Here is a 23,161-nt window from a genome sequence, read left to right as displayed (position 1 = left end):
ATTATGAGTCCCTTACAATTTTAACATCCAGCCCATGGTGTTGAAAACCATACCAAGCTTGAGTTAGCTTCGGCACATCATCACTCATGATGCCCAAAAGACCAGGATTTTCAACTTTTCTTCCTTGGAGATTCAAGAAGCCTTTCACCCTGTCTTCCTTCCCAAAGACTAGAAAGAGTGCATATAATTTTGTTCATATTTTTAGTACCCCATAAATGTATTACATAACAGTAACATGATGTGCATATTTGTTTTCATTTGGGCAAATCTGCACAGAAAATATGGTGCCAATAATTTTGACTTCAGCTCAAGGTCTTTTTCACACAAAGCTTAGCAAGTTCTGGCCTTGAGAACAGAAATAGAAGCATAATAGTGCTACAGTTCTTTTAGTTGGAGTTAATTCATTGTCCAATAGCTAAACAGAGACAGACATGGTTTCCAGTTTAGCCTTCAGTTATTTTATTAATTGTATTTACTAGAAGCTATGCATTTCTATTAGTTAAGGTAGATGTAATTTTTTATTTATTATGTTTATACAGAGAAGATTGACATAAGATGTTTTCCCCTTACTTGCTGCTCTACCTTACTGAAAAAAAAATATGTACAGGCAGTCCCCGGGTTACGTACAAGATAGGGACCGTAGGTTTGTTCTTAAGTTGAATTTGTATGTAAGTCGGAACTGGTACATATTTGGGGGGGAGGGGGAGAGACGCAGGGAGCTGGAGTTAGGTGGAAAAGACCCTGATTATCATACAACTTCCTTATTCTAAGAAAAACACATACTGTTTTGATATGAAGGTTTTTTTGGTTGATATTTTAATTAAAAATTGATCATAAGTTTCAGTGTTTCATGCTATATCCAAATCTTCCTTTTGGGGTACCTGAAAGATCCCAGTTATTCATTTAATAGTCAGAATCTTTGTTTTTTATAACTAAAAAAAGTTTATTCAATGCATATTACTGTTCCAAAAAGAATTTGCTACAGATGGTTCAGTGAAATGGGTATTAAGTGTAATCAATAGTCATTGGAGAGCACAGTGAAATATTGATACAATCAAAGCTGTTGTTGTATTCTGCTGAGCAGAAAATGGAAATCCCTTCCTGTGAAGTGTGTGTGTGTGAATTTATCCACAGGATTAATTTTAAAGAAAAATTCTGTGTTGGAACAGGAGTTTAGCCACAGGTGGGTCCTCATTGTCCACTCACCCACTTTGCAAGCAGACCCATTCCCTCGGGGCTTACCCTGCTCCATTCCAGCCAGGGTGTGGGATTGGGGCTTATCCCCTCTTCCCTTCTGTCCTGCGCCTCCCCATTCTTGCCCACCCACACGACTGGGTAATTTTTCAGCTTCACCTCTGCCAGGCTGGAAGGGACTTGTTAATTTCACGTGACGCTAACAAGATACTTGCAGCTCTAGTGCTGAAGAGGGAAAGAGCTGTTGCTCCCAAGGTGGGGACTGTAACACAATGGGTTCACTGCCTGCTGCTCCTGCTCTTCCCTAGGAAATTAATTTTTCTGCTCTGGGGTGCCCCCTTTTGGCTGGTGTCTTGTTCCCCCCAGCAGACCCGCGTCCTCCGTGGCGAGAAAAGCCACTCTGCGTCTTCCTGGTCTGCTGGGGGGGGGGGGGAGGGGGGAGTGCTAGCTCCACGTCTCCCTGGTCTGCTGGGAGGAAGCGCCCCCCACGCCACCAGAGGCGGCGACAGTGGGGGAGGCACCCTGCACTAGCTGCGCCTCCCACCCCCGTTTGTAACTAGGGATCCGACGCACGTCGGATTGATGTAACCCGGGGACTCCCTGAATTGCAAACCACAAGAATTCTTTACAATGTAAAGTAATTTAAATAAAGCAAAATCCCATTTTAGTTAGATTAAAAGCGAAGATGAAATGAGGTAGCCATTTATACTCACCAAACAGTAGTGTCAACTTGGTCCGATGAATCTGGCCTATAGTCTAACTGTGCAAACAGAGGGAAAAGTACCTGCACTCCTCCAATTGAATGCATAGCACTTTGAATAGAATGTGTTAAGACTGCTTTCACATCCTAACAAAGAAGAATTCAAAGATTAAAACCTTATCCAAAACTACTTTTAAAACAGTTATTATTTGTCTTAGTTATATAGAGCACCTTTAATGTAAAATCAGATTATCATAATACAAAGAAACTGCTACAAGAACGGCTGCTACTGTTGAAGTGATAACTACAGAAAAGATGTCCTAGCCTGACCCAGAGCCTGGGATTCCTATCTATTGTGCTGGCCCTCAAAACTGATTTTAGACAGACATACAGGTTGTGACCAGCATACTCTGCAAAACATGATCTCTGGTAACAGAGCAACTCCATAGTTTGCTGGCCCTTCATGAGGTGCTTCTGTGCTTTTCTGAATTGGAAGCAAGCAAGGTGTTAGAAGCCTTGGAGCAAGAGTTACAATAGAATGGCCTTATGAAAAATAACTGGGGATGTGTTGAATTTGGGGAGTTTGTGAGGGGAAGTGGGAGAAAGAATGCTGTTATTAAAGTTTCTAAACTTTTGTTTCTAATTTTTTTCTGACGTAATCTTCCCAAATAAGAATTTAATTGGGACTGCAGGAATAGAAAATTGAGCCTTAGGGAAGAGAGGATTACATGGCTGTACGCTGATGAAGTGCACAGGTGACATGTGGAAAAGAGTTGGTCTATCCAATGAGGGGATACACAATTGTTTAGGAGAGGTTGGAAATCCCTTTCTCTTGGGGCGTCTGACCGCAAGTAACAGGAAAGGGGAGTCTGTTTTAAGGCAATGGTAGTGGAGAAAAGTCAGGAGGCTTGATGACAAAAGGAAGAGCTCAACAATTCTCCAAACCCCCAACTAAAATGCAGAGGAGTGCAGTTCTACTACCTTCTGGTTAGCCTATTATCTAGGGCTCTCTCTCCTGAGCCTAAAAATCTTGGTTGCAGATTTCACAAGTATAAGCCATTTTCTCCTCAGAAAGTCTACTAAAAGTGCCAAAGTACCTGAAGCATGAGAGCATGTGGTGAATGAATAAAGATCGAAGGGTTTTCCTTGGGGGATGATTCTAGACACAGCTGTGCATCAGTAGCCCTTGGATTGTACGTGAAAGCAATAGCATTGGACAATTTGCCATCATACAATAACAGTTTGTGATGCTCAGCAAGGAAGATATCACTTTCTGTCTTGAATTTAAATGTTCCCTAGAATGATGGAAGGAAGAAAAAAAAAAATAAGGTGACTTACATTGAAGACAGTCAGAAATGAAAGAATTACAACAGCATTAGGGACATTAGATAGAATGTAACTGAATAGTCGTGTAACCTCATGAAATTTTAGCAGTTACTCAACTATTGTATAGTCCCCAGAGGCAGGTGAGCACCCAATGCACTCTTGACCCTACTTCTGGGCACCACCCTTAGCTGCTGCCTTTCTATCAGAGGCAACAGCAATGGGGTGGAAGCTGGGAGCCAGTTCTTGAGGGGAGACAGTTTAAAAACCAGCTTCCCACTCAGACCAGCTCCCACCTCATGCTACTGCCTCCGTATCAGGGTCAGCAGTGCAGGAGGGCAGCAGCCCCTGTCCCCGGGGAGCTCAGATCCCCCATAGACAGAGACTACTCCATGATAGGGTATGTCTAAACTACATCCCTTTTTTGATAAAGGGATGTAAATTAGACATATTGAAATTGTAAATGAAGCTGGGATTTGAATTTCCCACACTTCATTTGCATAATGGCGGCTGCGGCGCTCCCTTTCCCCCCCCCCCCCCGAAAAGCCGCTTTTCCAAAAAAAAAAAAAAAAAACAAAAAAAAAACACTGCCGTCAAGACAGGGATCTTTCAACACAAATGCCCCATTTTGAAAGACCCTTCTGTCGAAAGATCCCCATCTTGACCGCAGTTTTTTTTTGGAAAAGCAGCTTTTCGAAAAAAGCCGCAGCTGCCATTATGCAAATGAAGCGTGGGAAATTCAAATCCTGGCTTTATTTACAATTTTGATATGTCTCATTTACATCCCTTTATCGAAAAAGGGATGTAGTTTAGTCATAACCATAGAGACAGCAGTGGGAAGGGGCAGGCAGCCCCAGCTCCCACGTGCACCCTTCCCTCACTGCTGCAGGGGACAGGGAGGAAGGATCAAGTGGGTCCACAGACCTGGCAGATGTGGGAAGACTGCTTGAAAGCCGGCTCCCCGCACATATTGACTCCCACCTGCCCCCCTCACCCTCCATGCTGCTGCCTCTCAATCAGAGGCAGCAGCACAGGAGAGAAGGCGAGGAGACAGGCAGATCTGGTGCTCGTGGGGAGCTGGCTTTTAAGCCAGCTCCTCATGGCACTGGCTCCCACTCCCCCAACTTACTGCCTCTCCTATGTTGGCAGTGGGGGGGGGAGGGGCGGACGGAGAAATGCGTGTAGTCGAAAAGAGTAACTGATAAACCCAGGCTTATTGATTAATTGTGTAGTCATCTACACATTGACATCCCTAAACAGCATTACCCCCTATTTCAGCAATGCATCAGAAGAGTCCATGACAACATCATTAGCACAGGACAATATTTGCAGAGTTAGTATTTTATAACATTTTTGTGCTCTAAAGCAGTGTAATTGTGGAAGTGAGGGAAAAAATTCCACTACTCCATTAGCGAAGGAAAAAATTAAGAAAATACAATGATTGTTACTCATTGTTCTCTTAGAAACTCTTTGGAACAAAAAATGTGTTTGCACAGCACCTAGGAGTCACAATCCCCAGCTGAGGTTTACCTCAAGACAAACACTAAATAAATAACATCAACTGCAAGCCACACCGCTTGCCACTTTTAAAGGTGTTCAATTAGGTATCAAGATATTTTTCCAGCATGAAGGAAGCAAATTTGGTAGAGAGCCTCTATCAAGAAAATGATGGAGCCACAATTAATAGTGCTCTGTCCACCATGTCCTCATCACCTAAAAACCCAAAGCACGACTTGAGACGTTAATGAGACAAACTGTAAAGAGTTTATTATTTGTATAGCCTTACTCATGTTGGAGTGATGTGTTTTATGAAACATAAGAAATCTTTTTCATTGCATGTAGTGGGACTGGAGTTGCATTTTATAGAATACAGCAGAAAACTAAACACCAGCAAACAATTCTACAGCTGTGATACAATTTTCACTGACAGTAAATTTATATAAAGAATGGTCTATAATTACATTATCAAATGCTCTCGTCTCATGCAAACGGACTTGTAGCATTTTCATAAATCAATTATCCAAGCACATTATGCATCACAGCAAAAATAGGAAATATACAAAAAAGTTACAGGGCCATTGAACAAAATATTTTTGTAATAAAATTATGCAAAATTGTTTAAAATCATTAAAAACCCAGGTGACTAGAGAATTTTATACATATATAAGCTCAGGGTCATTAGTAAATGCAGGTGGTTAAGCCCAAAAAAACACCTCAACTGCCACACTTTTGTCAAGAAAATCATGTCCATGACACACATATAGGGTTATCAATAAGTTCATTTCTTTTCTCATTACACATCTATAAAATTGAATAGATTAATGTATATTTTGTAATATTAGATACTTTGTCTATATGCTTATTTAAATAAAAATAGATCGGTGAGAACATTGTATGCATACTTGTCATCAATGTCCTAAAACTCTCCAGAAATTTACGTATTACAATTAATCTTTTGGGAACTGTTCACTCCAACTCCAAAATACCTTGTATCCTAGACCAAGCTGATAAATGGCAAAAATCTGAGCAGCATTGAGAGCATCACTAAAAAGGTAAACAGCTGTCATCTGTCCACAAAACACTCGATTAGCATCTGCTGTTTCCGAAGAACCGAGGAAACATTTATCAAATGTCTGAAAAAGAGAACACAGGATATAGTCGTACACAATGAAAGTCAAAAAAGTCTTCCAACTCAAATCAATTTTATTCAGGACAAGCAGGCTGGGTAGTCCATGCTGATTAAACTTTCATGCTAATTTTGCAAGGTTGCATTAATAAATATAAATGAATATTTTAAGGATCTAGAGTCTTTTTTTAAATGTTTTATTTAGCTATCAGCAATATCTAGAATTCATAAAAATACTTGATATGCAATATTAATTAAAATATACCACGTGTTCCCTGCCATTTTTCCCCTACTCAAATACTGATAAGAGATATCCATGACTATATGAAGGGCAAGAGTTAAGAGGCTAAGTTCTAGAACTGTCAAACATACATAATCAAAAAACTAAATATTTCTGTAGTACTAGGGTAACATTAATTGCATTGGTGTCAATACCACATTGGAGATTACTACCTTCCACATCCTAATGACTTTACCAACCAACCAACCAACAGAGGTGCTAATTGTTCTTATGCAACTCTTAACTTGAACAATCTATTAGCTGTCTTCGCTCGCCTCTTTTTTCTTTCCTTCCCGCTCCTTCCTCCCACCTTTCCCTTATTTATTCTTGGATCAGGACTTCCATGAGTATACCCCGGAAACCCAACTCCTTCTTTAGTTCCTTTTTGCCGGAACAGTCCAACAGAAGTGAGGCACGTTGTTTTGCAATGGACATGAGCAACATCTCTCAAAGATCAACAGTTACAACCATAAGTAGCTGTTCTTTCTTCTTCCACTGATAGGTCACATATTGGAATACACATTAGCAAACAGTAGTTTGCACGGAGGTGTTGCTCAGTACTGACTGGGTTCTGCATGCAGACATTACCAGTGCCATGGACACAGACAGCAGTGCTGTTGATACCATCAAGACTGGTGCCATTGTTGGTGCCAGTGCCACCATTGCCTGTGCCACCACAGCAAGTTGCTGTCACTCAAACAGTGCCATCAGTGACTTCAATTGGTTTCAGGGGGCCTCCATGATGGAGGGAAGATCGAAGTCTTCCACCACTACCTGAATTGGGAAGTTAACCAACACTGGACTAGACAAACCCGCCCTTGGCCCTGGTAAGCTGGATGTAGTGCAGGGCCACCTCTAGGACTTTACTTGATCTCCTGGGGGGGGGGGGGGGGAAATCAGCCTCTATCTATCGCCCTCTTCTTACGCAGTACCAGGGAATGAGAGGTGCCGGGAGGATGTTGTCTTCTGTGCAGGGGAATGGTACCAACACCACCCCGAAGGATGTGGCCCCGAAGTCTTGCACACCGAGGCTGGCGTACTACGCACCCATTGTATCGGAGTGGCTGGCTGTGGCCTAATGTTGACTCCATGAGGATCAGTTTAAGCCACTGATGCCTCTCCCTTTTGGTTCGTGGTTAAAATCCAGGAAGATGCTACACTTATCTGGCTGACTACCCTCTCCAAGACACATCAAGAATGCTTGCCACACTTTGCACACTTCTTGAATAGCAATAGAAGGGGGAAATCAAGCTCCCCTCAAAACTAACTTCTCTATTTCAAATATCTTGAAGTAACTTGAACCACTAATCTACACAACAAAAACAAAGAAATGCTATGCGAGGGATTAACTACTTGCAAAGCAAGTGTCAGAAGCTCCAACAACCGACCGACCGTCACTAGCAGAAAGAAGGAACTGAAGTGGAAATCTGATTGGCAGAAGTTTACATGTGATGTCATGAGGCATCACTATTGGGGCGCTACAGCCAATAGGATAGTTACCATTAGGGAAAAGTCATAGAATCATAGAACACTAGAACTGGAAGGAACCTCAAGAGGTCATCGAGTCCAGACCCCTGCCCTCACCACAGGACCCAATACTGTCTACACCCTCTCAGATGTCTATCTAACCTGCTCTTAAATATCTCCAGAGATGGAGATTCCACAACTTCCCTAGACAATTTATTCCAGTGTTTAACCACCCTGACAGCTAGGAAGTTTTTCCCAATGTCCAGCCTAAACCTCCCTTGCCAACAATCTTTTATGCAGCGTGTGAGTGCAGATATTGGAATGCACAAGATCAGGCACTGAAAGGAGGAAGTTTTCTGAAGAGAGATGACAGGTAAATATTATCAGGTGCAATCCTGCACACATTTAAACATATGCAGAAGTTTACCCTAGTCACTAGTTAATGCACTGCTCATTTAAGTAATATAATGGGTTTGCTTAAGTGTTTGCAAAACTGAGCCCATAACTTTTGACTGACCAACTACTGACCATCTAGCACACAGACTACATTCATATTCTTTTAGTAGATCTATTGATAAAATGTCATGTGTCACCTGGTACAGTAGTTTGTAAAAAAATTATTCATTAAAATTATATGTGAGAACTACTTTTTCCCCTCTTAAGCCACATTATCAAAAGCTAAAAATATATTCAAGTGCAAAAAACAATTTCAGTCATTTCAAGTACAAAATTAAATAAAAATAAATAAAAGCTACTTACATCATTGGTACTCACAAACCACGTTATCTCTCCGTATGATGCTAATTCCCCATTAACATAGCACCGAAGTTCACTGTTCTTCCAGCGGTTGTAGATATGCACTATGGTAACCATATACCACTAAATAAGAAGATAATTATTGTCACTTTAAGCCTGTATAAAGGTACATCTACACAGCAACATTATTTTGAAATAATTTAGTCCAGGTCCCCATAGCAGGCAGTTATTTTGAAATAATGTCGAAATACTGGCAAGCTGAAGGACTTCTTACTCTGACTCCTGTAATCCTCATTATACGAGAAGTAAGCGAAATTGGACAAAGAGTGCTCTACTTCGAAATAAGTGTGGTATAGATGCTCCCAATTTCGAAATAAGCTATTTCGAAATAAGCTACACAATTGACGTAGTTCAATTTGCGTGGCTTATTTCGAGTTAAGTCCTGCTGTGTAGATGCACCCTTAGTACATTTTAAAGATTACTGAAACTAGCTAGACCTCAAAAGGAGACCAAAACTATTGATGTGAGTTATAAAAAAAGACAGAAAATGTTTTGAAGGCAACTCAAGGATTTCTTTAAATTGATGTGGAAGGAATACAAAAATTCACTGCTGGCTTGGCCTAATTCATTATACCTAAACAGTGTGTCCAATCACCCTGTATATATCCACAAGTAGTTGTGTAATCTTAAAGGAGGCATAAAGTCACAGTACATAACCTTTCCTGACAATACCAAGGGTAAAATGTATGCTAAAATAACCAGCAAAAGATATACTCTGTCTTGCTTTGTTAATGTATTTAAATTTTGTTGTACTTAGGATTTGCAATAAATGTAGTGTCCTATCACGCCAAAGAGCAGAAAGAATGACACCAAAGCTTAAAGGTTCTCCACAGACTGTGTCAAATGGTCAATCTGAATCCGTATGTACAGCAAGGGATTACTGATGAGAATTCTCAAAATGTGTCATGAGGCCTGATCTCCCATAGATGTTTATTTTATTTTTCCAGGAACATCTGATAAATGTTCCATTTGAGAAAGCAAACATTTTTAAGTCTACTAAATATGCAAGAAAGCCTTGAAAGTGCGATTTAAATCAAGTCACCACATGTTGCTGAATAAGATTATTCAGCAACATGGAATAATTCATAGCAGTTGAGAGGAACACATTCTCTGGATACTTTGTAATTATTTAGTGTGTGATTCACTTAGTGCTTTCTCTTACACATGGCTCTGTGTTCTTGAAACTGTTTGAGAAAAAACATTAACCCTCAAACTAGATCAGAAAAACAAAATGCTTTTCATAAACATTCTAGCCAACACACATTAACACATACATTTTTAAACACTATTCAATAGTGCTGACAGCCCATATTAAGTGGTGTTTAAAAACTTGTTAGTTGGTTGCGATCACACTAGGCAGAATTATAAACAGTTATTCCTGGGGTCATCCCAGGTAATGAGAAAGAATAGCCTGTACTTTTTGTCATAGTTGGTGTATTGTCTGCATTGAGTCCTCTCTGTCCCCATCTTACATGCTATTCCCTCCTGGAAAGTCCCCAGTGGATTCAACACTTCATCAGCCCAGGAATTATCAGGGAAGAGGTAACATGTATAATAATTATACTACCTAGCTCTACAATAGCTCTTTTTCCATCAGTAGCTTTCAAAGAGCTTTACAAAAGAGATAAGCATCATTATCTCAGTTTCAAAAATGCGGAAACAGATACAGAAGGGAAGTGACTTTCCTAAGATCACCAAGCCAGTTAATGGCATTGTCAAGAACAGAGCCCCAGTTCACTGCTCTATCCCATTAGTTCACCCAAGTGGGCAATCAAGATAAACTGGCACACAGCACAGGATAGAGAGAGTAAACCAGGTACTTAGGGTGAAGACTTTACAAAGAACTGATCAGGGAAAAGGATGCAGTAAGGCTGTAAATGAAAGCAAAATGGAACAGGAGCAAGAAAAGAGAATAAAGACAAGAACACATCTTAGAACTTCCCAGTTATTAATATGTGCTGAGAATTCTTAGGGATAAGTCATGAAAGAATAAAAATTTCTCACAATACATATATTTTGGTACACGTATATAGTTACTGTTTTGCTAATTTGAAAAAGAGTTAAAAACAATAACTTTGTGATGAATTCTACTTAATCATATCATGAGTCAGCCCTAACAAGTGATCAGGATGTGAATTATATTAGTTCTCCTACATTTTCTTAGTAATTTCCCAGATCCTGATATCTATTGAATCTTTGTCATTTCTGCTCTACAAACAACTGATATGGACACTTGTCCAGCAAGGAACAAAGACTATCAACTAATTTCAAAAAAAGCAAACCAACAGGCCATAGATCTAACTTTTAGTCACTGTTAACCTAGATCAAATGTGTGATTATAGATTGCATTTTCTTAATTTATTGCTGGGAAACGTATGAAATCACTATCTTTAAAAAAGTGCAGATTACTATATACATTTGTTTAAATTTTATTTATGAAAGTAAAAACTGGCATTACTTATGTAAACAATGCCAACGGATACTCTTGGTAATATTTTTGCAAACAATGTTGTTCTGGGTCCATAAGATTAATAAAATAGAGGGCTCTGAGCTTACTAGGATACTGGTTTAAATAAAAGAATAAGTACAACTAATGCCTAATTACACACGTGCTGTGGTAATTTGTGGTACTTAATTGAATTATTTTACTTGCTTGACCCACCTTCTGTGGCTTGAAATCAAATTTCACACAGTGCTGGAATCCTTTTCCCTTTGACTTTATTGATGTCACAATCAAACAGCCTCCAACAAAGTGAGCAGAATAGCCAAGTCCTTTGCTTGTTCGGAAACTACAAAAAAAGGGTTGGTTTTTTTTAGAAATGTAACTGAGTTCGCATGTGAACAAATAAGTTACTAGATTATTTTTTTCAATGTAAGCAGAGACCACTGAAAAATGAATATAAATGAAAAAAATATTAGAAATGAGGTGCACCAGTACATACCAATACAAATAAGGCTTATCCTTATCCACATTGATGTTATTTACAGGATCCATTCTTAACCAAGTGTGAAAGGTAAATCCATTCTGGTAGGGCCACTTGGCTATAGGAGGTAAGGCAATAGCCTAAAGGAAGCAAATAGGATTATTTAATATAGAAAAATGTGACAAAATCATTTAAGAATTAAGACAAGACACGATGCAAGTTACAGACTTCTAGTGTCTTACTGCAATAAAAAATGGCCCAAAGTATTCTTTTAAAAGAATCTTTGGATTATAAAGATTTCATGAGAAAAATACTTATAGAGCAATAAAAATAAACTTATAATTAAATAAAAAAATTTTAGAGAAATATTTGGTCTAAAATTGCCTCAAGTTCATCGTGTTCTGTGTGGCACGACAGGAAAGTGAAATTTACAGTCTCACGATCTCTGCAATATTGGCACATGTTAATGCATCCTGAAAATGAGCAAAGTAACTGATCGTGGAAATTAGTTAGGCATAAAAATTGAAGTCTCTAGATTTTACCTGAAGCAGTCTTATCTACAGAAAAACCATGCCTATTTTGGCCTTATAGAAAAGTATAGACATGAAATATGAGACTTACAACCCTGCTTTCAAAAGAAGATATAATGCAATCCTTCCTGCCAAAGTATTCCCTTAAAAACACAGTAGCTACATTACCTGGAAAATCTGTAAATTGCTAACTATATGCTCAATGGTTTTTATAGCATTTCATTCTTTGTTTCAAACAGTTTTTAACAATTGCCATTTATTTTTCACCATTTTGCTTCACAGGTTTGCAATGTAAAATTCAACTCAGATTTCCATAACCCTGTGATCAAAGATGCTGTCAAGATGATCAATACCAATGAATAAAAACATCGAAGAGCATAAGTGTTGCCAGACTCCTCGTTATGCTCCTTAACTCTGTGTAACTATCCCTGCCCAAACACAATGCTATAAATCCTTCTGCATATCCATAGCTCACTAATATGTCTATATGCCTGATACTGACTCAACTTTTTGGGGCTGATATCTCTGCAATTGGTTTAATTCACAGAACTTTTTAGGATGATTTATGCTAATTATCTAAAATATTAAGATTCCTAAATAAAGAAATGAATATTCATACCGTAGTTTCTCATTGCTTGAGACACTTAAGAACCTAATAAAACAAAGCTATTAAAACAATATATTAAGTAGCCAAAATAATGTTAACATGTCCATTTACAGTTATCATATAGTGAAGGTGCCAGAAATATTTCTATTTTATCTTGATTTTTCAGTCCCTCGCATTTTTATTTAAAAATATTTGAGGCTGAAGTATGTTATGTTTAATTTCGAGACAGAAGGTGGTTTGTGTGTGATCTGGAGGGGAAGATTATATTGTATAAGGAAAGAGAAATGAGGTGATCCAATGTGATAAGTTGTGTGAGGTTGTGAAAATGTATGTTTTATTCTTTAAACAACTAAAAGATTTGAGTTATGAGACAAAATTTTGATACATTTGATCCTTAGTGAGAACAACTACATGACAGTGACATATCTGATTTAAAAATAAAAAATATTTCATATGTACAAATTTTTACCATCAATGGATGCCACAAAATTTATATTGAATTCAATTGATTACTCTTTCAGTATGTTAGCTTTATCCAGGTGATTCTTATATTTTCCTTGCAGTTATATTTTGTTAGTATTTCCCATGTGTAATAGGAACTACGGCAGGAAATGTTTTTACTTCCCATATGGCCAGCGTTTAGAGAATCAGCTCAAAGATAGCATCTGCAGTTATATTCACATGTATGTCATCTGATCAGTTGAGGGGAGAAAAAGATTGAAGAGGTTCTGTGGCTTTTGCCATAAAAAGAAACAGACAACAGAACCAGGACAACTTTCAATCTGGTGCACTCCAGGTCTCCCTCAGGAGTGATTCCCAAATGAGTGGAACATTTGAGGATTCCCTTGTGAGATTCACACTACAGCAGGCACCATTGCTAAGAAAGACTTAAAACAGAAATAAAGGCAAAGAAAGAGTCTGCTTAAAACAAATGAGAGCAAGTTAATTGAACCCCTCTCACAAAATGGGCTATGAATTAAGATACTAGCTATTACTTGTACAAATCTTTCTTTAGCTAAGATAGTGTGTCCTTCCAAAAAAGTAGTACATATTTAATATTATATATCTTTTAATTAACCTTGATGTAGTTACCACACAGGAAAACAGTTCTCTCAAGGGACAATATCAGAGTGGTAGATATCACCATATACAAAAGTGATGGGCAATAACCTACCCATGGGCCAGATATGGTTCACCAAGATTAGCCCCTGGCAGGCTCCCACCTCTGTATTTACCTGTGTAGCTCCCACTGGCTGCAGATCACTGTTCCCGGCCAATGGGAGCTGCGTGAAGTGGTGCAGACCACGACACCTTGGCCAACAGGATCCTTGGCCAACAGGAGTTGCAAGCGCCCATTTTATAACCACAGAGGTAAATCAAGAGTTGGCAGCCCACCAGGGGCTAACCTTGGCAAATAACCTCCATCTTATTGCCACCCCGGTATATACCAAGGGCCACCAGATGAACTGTTTACTTGCGTGTCTGCAGGTACAGCTGTTTGCAGCTCCTGTTGGCCGTGGTTCGCCATTCCTGGCCAATGTAAGCTATGGAAAGTGGAGGCCTGATTCACATTGACTGGGAATGGTGAACCGCACCTAACGGGAGATGTGAGTGGCCGTACCTGCAGTTGCTCCAGTAAATAAACATCTAGCAACATACAAGGAGCTAACCCTGGCAAATTGCATTCCACCACAGGCCACTTATTGCCCATCCTTGGTATACATCTGTGGTGTCCAACATGCTAGCACTAGCCACATGTGGTTATTTGGCTAGCTGAATGTGGCTAATTCACTATAGTAGTAGCCACTACAGCGTTCAGAACTGGTTGAACACCACAGGTACACAGCCAGCTAAGAATAGGTGAGAAAAGAACAGTAGTAAAGAGCAAGATAACAAAGGTATAGAAAACGTATATAACTACTTACTGCAGCACTTTTTCCTGGGAAGTTGAAGAAGGCATCAGGACCATATTTCTGAGGCATGTGTTTTAATACAGACAATAATTTTCCAGCATGTGGTGGCTATTAAGAGAAATTAACCTGAGTATCAAACATTTTTCTATTATGCTGACACACATGATAAAAAAGGATGCAATTTGACCATTTCTCTCATCCTTCCACAGACATAAGCACTAGGCCTCAATGTTACTCAGGAGAGAAATAATCAATCAACAGTATCAAATTAAAATTAAACTTAGACACCAACTGTCCAGTTCTGTTCCAGCTATCTTTTCTTATTGAATTCAGTGGCAGTAATCTCAAAATAAAACATGAGCACGTACATCTATTTAATATACCAATTGTTATACTTATGGTTGCAGGCCAACAGTTTTAAGATTTTTTTCCCCCCACTTTCCTATAACTTTCCAGAGGCCTGAAACTTTTAATGGCTGGTCTTTCCCTGAGGAGGGAGGTAAAGAAGTTCCTTTAAACTTCCTTGGACCTAGAAAGTGCCAGGGAAACAAAACTCATGTTCTTGTTTTCAGAAGAAACTTCAAACTGTTTAAACTAGAAGACTTAAAAAACAGTCAACTTAAAACTTCATATGAAGCCACTTACTGAAGAGTAATCACTATTAAACTTTAAAAATGTATTTCAAAAATAAAAGTTCAAAGCAAATCAAAATGGTTCACACGTGCAAAAAATAATGGGGGAGAGGTCATTACAGTTTAAGTTGACTGTCTGCAGCACTGTGACATTGCACAGAAAATTGGATATCTAGTGTTTCAGATAGCTGTTCAACTTCCTAGCACTGCAGCTACGTTTTTCTCCTCCTCCTCTCCTCTGTATTTGTTTTTGAAGAAGAAAATTGAATGTAAACAAGAGCCAGGAAATAAAAACCATTAACATTGCAAAGAGAACCATAACTGACCCACAGTGAACATATGCAATATTTTAACTGAATTAACCTTATATATTTATACCTTGATATATACAGTTCTCTCTCTGTAGTGAGTTGAGGTTTCAAAACTTATTTCTGGGGTTTTGATTAAAAATTGAAATTTTAACTGAGCAATAGCATAGGTTTTTATATTTAATAGGTATTTGATTTTAATCAGTAAGAAACTATATTTGTGAAGCCTTTTCTCTATTTTGAGCAAGTTAGTTTAGAGGCCACCAAATCAGATTACAAAAGATGTTTTCAATTAACTTATAATACTTTTTAAAGCAGATGCTAATTCCATCAAAATAGCAATTCTGATGTTTAGATTTCACCTATTACCGTCAAATCATTTCCCAGTGTACAAAGACAACAACTACAGTCTGATTGTTGGGGGGGATCTGGAAGCACTAAGTTCCAGTATTTCTAAAGCCACCAAACTTAAATGTAATAGGTAACTTACTCACACTTCTACACAATGTATTTTATTACTTATATACAAGATGACATCTATTGATAATACTACTGAGGATCTTTGGTAGCTTTCACATTTGGTTATTAAAATGTTTGTAATAGCCTTTTTGTTTAAAATGATTAGGAGACAATATAACCAAAATTAAGACAATAAAAGTGTTTACCCATTTTCCTTTTTCTCCTTGTAGTCTGCTGAAGAACAATTTTAGTTCCCGGACCGTCAAATTATAGCTAGCCAGCACTCCCAACATATCAACTAAGAGATCTGAAGGAAAAATATTAAAATTATATGTATGCTGCTCTGTACATAATGATCAAATGAGTATTCTTTTATTTTCTCAATAAAAGTGCTGTTAAAATGGTATATTAAGACAGTCATATTTCGCTCAAATAAATGTATTATATTGCCAACTAAAGTAATACCTGCAATCATATTGTCAGCTTTATCAATTCTCTGCAACACTTGTTCAACAAGCCCCACTTCTGTGCAAATTTGTAGATTCCGTATACTCTTCTTCAGGATTGCTGTAAACATGCTCCATACCTCTGCCTGGCAGGTAATGTCACATTTATCCAACAAGTTTACCATGCAGATAATACTTTCTCCTTCTTGAATAATAAAGTTCATTTCCAGATCAAAATGGCCCCCTACAAGCTGTTAGGCAAAAAAAAGGTAAAGCATTAGTAACAATTTTCTCCAAATATTTTTCTACATTTAGAACTTTCTCTGCTAGTTCCTAAGAATTTATACTGAAACATATAGAGTTTTGGGGCCTAGATTTGAATTACATTAAGGAACAGAGATTGGATGGTGACAGACAGAGAGTCCCATTGCTTCTTCTGTTATGGATTTGCCATGTAACTTTGAAGTTCTGGTATTTGTTTCCCTTTCTGAAAAAGGCTACCCAGACAGGTAAGAGAAGAACTGCTGTTGTGAACAGCTGCCCAATTTCATGGAAGTGTCACTCTTTACAAACATTAAAATGCACTTCAAGTATATTAGATGAAAAGTGGATTCAAATATCAACTGCAATTTTACTTTGTAAGCAAAGGTACTATAAGTTTTGGGGGTTTTGTTCATTTCAAGCTGTAGCACAAAATAGATGTATATGATTGAATGTTAATGATTATTTATAAGTGAAGGAATAGCAGCACTAGTTGGGGCCCAACACCAATGATTATGCTTCTTCATTTCCTAATGCACTTAAATCCACAAAAGCAACACTTCAGAACTTCTGGTCATGGACATTGCATAATCAGAAACTGGTGAGTGTGCCACACAAAGAAGATTTTGATGTGTACAAAAGAGAACAGCTATAAAAAAAAACCCCACAAAAACTCATCTTCATTTAAGACCTGAACTAGAATCAAAACATTATTCTCTTGAAGTTAACAGTCTCACCAGACCTCATATTTCTATACTTTTCTAGCAAATGAGACAAAAGATCACAATACTGTGTGACATATTAGATATACATTCTAGTCTGTTACATTTTGTTCCAATTACAGAAAGAATTTCAAAGAATAAAAAAGTTCTGTGTGTCACCAACCCCCATTTACCTTCCTAAGAAAATAATGTCATGATTTCACTTTGGGACACCTATAAGTCAAATATCTTGATATGTTTGGAGAGGGGGAAATGAACTAAACAAGTGAACTATATTCTTCAGACAACTGTCATCAGTTCCTTAGAACTACAGCTCAACAATAACCAATTATAAATTAAATTGATTTCTTTCCTAAAGTTATACTTCTGCACAGGTCACTCGAAAATACTTATTTTCTCTTATCTTCTCATAAGACCCTACAGCTCCATTCACTTGGTCAAGTTTTGAGGTCAAATATGTTTAACAGAACTGCTGTTGTCCTTAAATATTATATGTCATACACCACTCAAGCCACTGTAACATATTCAAACATGTCCTAAATTTTGTTTCCAGTTTGGATGCAGCAACTTTCAATGTTCTGAACATAATTAGCAGTGTTGTGAAATACCATAAGAAACTGAGAAAGCTAGCAAAAGTGATTGAGGTTGTCTGAAGAAATGGAGAAAGTTTCCATATGACCATTTTTAAAAATTATTTATAGTTCCCTTTTATTTTCAGTTTTCCTGAATTGCAATAACGTAATTAAAGAAATATCTAATAAATCATATTATCTAGAAAAGTCAAAGAACTGGGAGTCAGAATATATGAATTCTATTCCCATCTTTGCCACCAACCTCCTCTCATCTTTATCGAGTCACTCCGTTTCTATCCCTCAGTTTTCCATGCTGTAAAATGAGGTGATATCTACCTTAAAGTATCAATGTTTGCCAATGCTTTGAGATCCGAGGGTAAAATCGACTGAAGTAGTAACACCACAAAATGCACTTTTAAAAAATTCAAAGAAAAAAGTCTGAACATAACTGCATCAAAAACCAAGACAGCAAATCTCACATTATTATTTATTTTACACTCAGGCTATGTCTAGACTACAGGGTTCTAACTTCACCTGTGTCTAGACTGCTGCCGCAATCTTTCGAAATTAAATCGAAAGAACTAGGCGGGTTTTTTTTGACAGCAGTAAACCTCATTTTACGAGGAAGAACGCCTTTTTTCGAAAGAGCTCTTTCGCAAAAAGGCATTCTTGAATGCAAACAGGGCTTTTTCGAAAGAGAGCATCCAGATTGGCTTGGTGGTCTCTTTTGAAAAAGCAGGTCGCTTTTTCGAAAAAAGTTGTGGCTGTCTAGACGATCTCTTTCGAAAGCTTTTTCGAAAGATTCTTTTGAAAAAGCTTCTTTCGAAAGAAGCGGGTAGTCTAGATGTATCCTCAATGAAAGCAGATCAGCCACCGTAATAGACCAACTGAGGCCTTCCTCAAAAGGACAGTATCCCATATGGAACTTGAATAGGACACTAAGTGAAGTAATTCTTGATGCAAATACAATGGCTATAACTTTGCTGTCAATTAAGACTCATGGCTTAGTTATTAATTTAATTATTTATCGAGGTTAAGTAACCAATTAACAAGTATCATATCAGAACTGTACAGGTGAGCACTTAGTTGCAAATAATAGGACTTCATCTTCACCCTATCATTTCTATCATCAACCCTTCATTTTTGGCTACATGCAGCATTTCCATCTAAGAAACGATCAAATTAATTTTCCAGTCTGTCAACAACAAATATTTCAGCAGATATTACATTAGAAGAATATATCTAGTGCAGTAACTATGTTTCTCCTTTAAGTGTTTTAAGTAATACCTTTTGAGAAAAAAATTGACAGGAAAACCAGTACACCCAACATGCACTATATATGATACTCCATCCATGCATATCTATTAGATACACATAAGCGCACACACTCCACAGTATGTCATATTAACCCTTTCTAATGGTGATTTGGAACTGATCAACCTTCAAAACACAAATTTGTTCCCAACGACAGGGATCATAATACAGGCCCATGCACTGGCTAGTTATTATCTGAGCTGCAGTAATGGCTGTGCACAGCAAAATGTAATCTTCCCAAATGTCACAGTAAGTTATGAATATCTGAGCAGCTTAATGCACCTTACTAGCCATGAAGTGTGAGAATGTAATCTTATTACTTTTTTATGGTTGTATTTTTTTGAATAATGTAGCCTTTGAACTGATGTATAGTCTTTCCCTGCACTTTAGCATGATTTGGTCTCCCGTGTCATACAGTACATTTTTCAAAACTCTCCAATTCAATGTATTTTAAGTCTTAGGCTGAACTTCATAAACATTCTTTATAGCAACCCACAGGGTGGCATAACATTTTCTTTCTATAAGGCACACAAGCATACAGCAATGATTTTAAAGCATAGAGTTCTAAGTATTCAAATACATCTTCACAAATTTTACATTATGTCTTTAACATCTGCCAGATATATTTACTTTCAGAAAAGAAAGGCATAACATCAATATCTGGAGCTCTTCAGTAAGCATAAGGAAATTTTGCCTTTGGTATTTCCAGACTAAGAAGAATGTAGCATTCAAATTCTAAGCCAACACAAATCTTAAATATGTTTCTTTCTTTCCTAACCTCTCTCAAAATTAGTAGATTAGAAATTAACCGTACATGTTAAGGTTTCCTTATGGTAGCAAAATCTAGCAGAGGAGAAGCAAAAAAAAAAAAACACACATTTAAGGGATGGGAATGAAATGATTGCTAGAAAATTCCCATCTGACTTGAGATGGAAGGAGGATTCATAGGATATATGAAGAGCTGCTGGGGCCTATTTTGCCTTTATGTGCAAAAACTTTCAGACTAACATATAATTAAAAGATTGTGTTGAACAAACATACAGTCACTACCAAACCCTGCCCTTCTGGAAAGTCAAGTTTTAAGACTCAGGGCATTTATATATGCTGCTAACCAAAACATTTAAGAAATTTCAGGTAAATGGAGTGCTACTTTTCATGCACAGTTTAGCAAAACTAACTAAAATGAGTCTGAGACCACAATTAGCTTTAATTTAGGAATAATTCAAATCCATGTCTCTGAAAAAGCCAGAGTTGACCATTTCCAGAGTTTTACATATTTGCTTTAAGCTCTTTGGTGTAGAGACCATGGACACCTGTATTTCTGTATGATGCATAGCACAAGGAAACCGCAATCCTGGAAAGAACTGTAGGTATGACATAATAAAAATTAAAAATCAAATCCTACTACCAAACCCCCCACTGCAGTACTTTCCTGAAGAAACAAGAATGTAAAAGAAGCTTGGACAGATGGATCTAATTTTAGGATCAACTCTATAGATCAAAAAAAGATGGGGCAGAGGAGTGGAAAAAAGGAAAAAAAGAAAAATATTGAAATACTGATTATAACAACTTCCTTTTTCTTACTTTTCCATGAACGTGTCCACATCCTACCCCACTGAGAATTTACATGCATTTAAAAATCCTCTCTATTTAATAACATGTGTATTAGAGGAATCTGTCACTAATTCAGATAACAGTATGGAAGAGTCACATTTTGAGACATTACACGTCAGTGCAGTCACAACAAGAATACTTATGGATTAGAAGGAATTGGGGGTCAAGTTTTAAAGACCTGGGACCCTTCCTGAGAATGCCCCGATGGAAGCCCACTACCCTCTAACACGCACATGCACGCGCACACACTTCTTTTATAATGTGTCAGATCCAGCCTGAGGCAGAGAAATGATCTCATTCTTGGACCATATATCTACAACTTTGAATAAGAGGGGTGTAGAAGCCACCTAAAATAATTAACCGGTTCAATTTGTTTAATCAGTTAACTATCGGCCATAGGCAGAGAGCTGATCTAGTCCTGCTGACCCAGTGCAGCTGGGGTCCTGCTAACCAGGACACTGTGGGCGGGGGGCCATTCCAGCCAGCTGGGTCCTCCGGTCATCCAGTAAGCATGCTGGTAAGGCTAATGCTTACCAGGTAACTGGTTAACCATTTAACTTTTTACATCCCTACTTAATTCTCAGCTCGAGGAGTCATACCAACACTAGCTTTGATGGAGCTACTGTGCTAAAAATAGAGTGTAACCAAGTATAGCGAGAGGGCCTAGTCCTCCTTAGTATGTGCCCGTCCAAGATACTAAGTATATACTGAAGAAGCTAAGTATATACTGAGCAAGTGCTGCAACTTGCACCCTCACAGCTACACTCTATCTTTAGTGCATCAATCAACTAGCTGGATTAATATGTCTTCTCACTTTGGGAATTAGACTCCAGTTCAGAGAACAGACAAACCTTTAGGCTACTTCTACACTACAGCTAGGGGAGTAATTCTCAGCTTGTGTTGCAATGCCTAAAAAAGCTTTTGTCTAGCTCACTCACTAAAATAGCAGGGAGGATGCAGCAGCATGGCCATACAAGCCTACCTAAACCCCCAAGTAAGGCATCGTGGGCCTGTGCAAACACTTGTAGTACTACATCCTCAATATATTTTTTAGTGAGCTACTTAAATAAAGATAGCACAGATAGGTCTACACACAAACTACTCACAATTTCAGAGCAGATGTACCCTTAAACAAGTAGATTCTAGGCCACTGATGCCGTTCTTAGGTAAAGACCAACTAGGGTTGCCAGATGGTCTCCCAAAAAAATACCAAACCAGTGGGCTAAATATTTGTCAAGCAAAAAAAACAAAAAACACCCAGAACACATGCTATGTTTAATACTTAATTTTATTATAAACAATCTTCATCCTACACCATCTCTATGTAAAGAGGCTTAGAAATAATTGTGCAAATGTGCAAGCTATTTTCATTGTTTTCTATTCCTCTAAAGTGAAAGCTATAGAAGAATTTAGAACTCCTTTTTATCTTGCAGCTGAAATGATTGTAGAGAACTCCCAGCACCGATTGCACCCAGCCTCCCAGCCACTCTCCCCACCCCCACTAGGCTTCTGACAATCCCAGAGCAGTGATGGCGGCCCCGCCTCCCAGCTAGGATTCCCAGGCTGGGAGGTGGGGCCACGACTGGCACTGGGAGCCTGTGATTACACAGTAGCCTGGCAGGGGTAGAGGGAGTGGTTGGGAGTCCCAGCCACTCCCCCGCCCCCACCAGGCTTCTGTTACAGGCTCCCAACACCAATCGTGGCCTCAACTTCCAGCTGCTCCCTCTGCCCACGCCAGGCTTCCGTCCAGTGCGCAGCCGGAAAAAAATCAGAAAATACCCGACATTGCATGTGTCTGGTATTTTCTGATTTTTTTTTTCAGACAGAGCATGCAAATACTGGACTGTCCTGTAGAATACCGAACACCTGGCAACCCTAAGACCAACTCTTATCTTTACCAGAAGACCATCTGGTAGCCAGTGCAAATCATGATTAGCAGTGTGAAGTACTCTGAACATGATGCCCCTCTTCCATAAGCAACCTGATGCATTTATAACAAATGTCAGCTCTGAATGGTTTTAAAGCACATCCCAATGTACAATCTTCTGGTGGCAAAGGCATGGATAACTGTGGCAAGGCTCACATACAAAAGCAAAGATTTGAGCCTTCCGTCAGGCAAGCCTGGTAAAAAGTACAGGACTACGTAGCACTTTAAAGACTAACAAGATGGTTTATTAGATGATGAGCTTTCGTGGGCCAGACCTACTTCCTCAGATCAAATAGTGGAAGAAAATAGTCACAACCATATACACCAAAGGATACAATTAAAAAAAAGAACACACATGAAAAGGACAAATCACATTTCAGAACAGAATGGGGATCCGGGGAGGTAAATGTCTGAGAGCTGGAAGCATGTAGGTAACTGTATGAGTCAGTAGGTTTTCTGTAGAGGGTGGTGTCTAATATTCCATTGTTGATTTGTCTACCACTCTACGCATGGGTCTCAACAAAGA

The 23,161-nt window shown here is 38.4% G+C and overlaps 1 protein-coding gene across 7 annotated transcripts in view; it reads right to left on the bottom strand.

Moving 5' to 3' along the window:
• LRBA (LPS responsive beige-like anchor protein) overlaps positions 1–23,161 on the bottom strand; it is a 559,883-nt gene that overhangs the window by 494,398 nt on the left and 42,324 nt on the right. For all 7 annotated transcript variants that reach the window (XM_075930027.2, XM_075930020.2, XM_075930019.2 and 4 more), the window contains 9 exons: positions 16,245–16,476; positions 15,986–16,086; positions 14,393–14,488; positions 11,349–11,470; positions 11,069–11,195; positions 8,350–8,469; positions 5,704–5,850; positions 2,992–3,189; positions 1,908–2,041 (listed from right to left, as the gene is read on the bottom strand). In XM_075930027.2, coding sequence (XP_075786142.2) covers positions 1,908–2,041; positions 2,992–3,189; positions 5,704–5,850; positions 8,350–8,469; positions 11,069–11,195; positions 11,349–11,470; positions 14,393–14,488; positions 15,986–16,086; positions 16,245–16,476 — 1,277 coding nt within the window. The remainder of the gene's footprint in view (positions 1–1,907; positions 2,042–2,991; positions 3,190–5,703; positions 5,851–8,349; positions 8,470–11,068; positions 11,196–11,348; positions 11,471–14,392; positions 14,489–15,985; positions 16,087–16,244; positions 16,477–23,161) is intronic.

This window comes from Pelodiscus sinensis, chromosome 4 (assembly GCF_052426305.1).
Source record: "Pelodiscus sinensis isolate ZL-2025 chromosome 4, ASM5242630v1, whole genome shotgun sequence".
Lineage (NCBI taxonomy): Eukaryota > Metazoa > Chordata > Testudines > Trionychidae > Pelodiscus > Pelodiscus sinensis.
The sequence above is the reverse complement of the archived record's forward strand: the minus strand, read 5'-3'. Positions and strand labels throughout refer to the sequence as shown.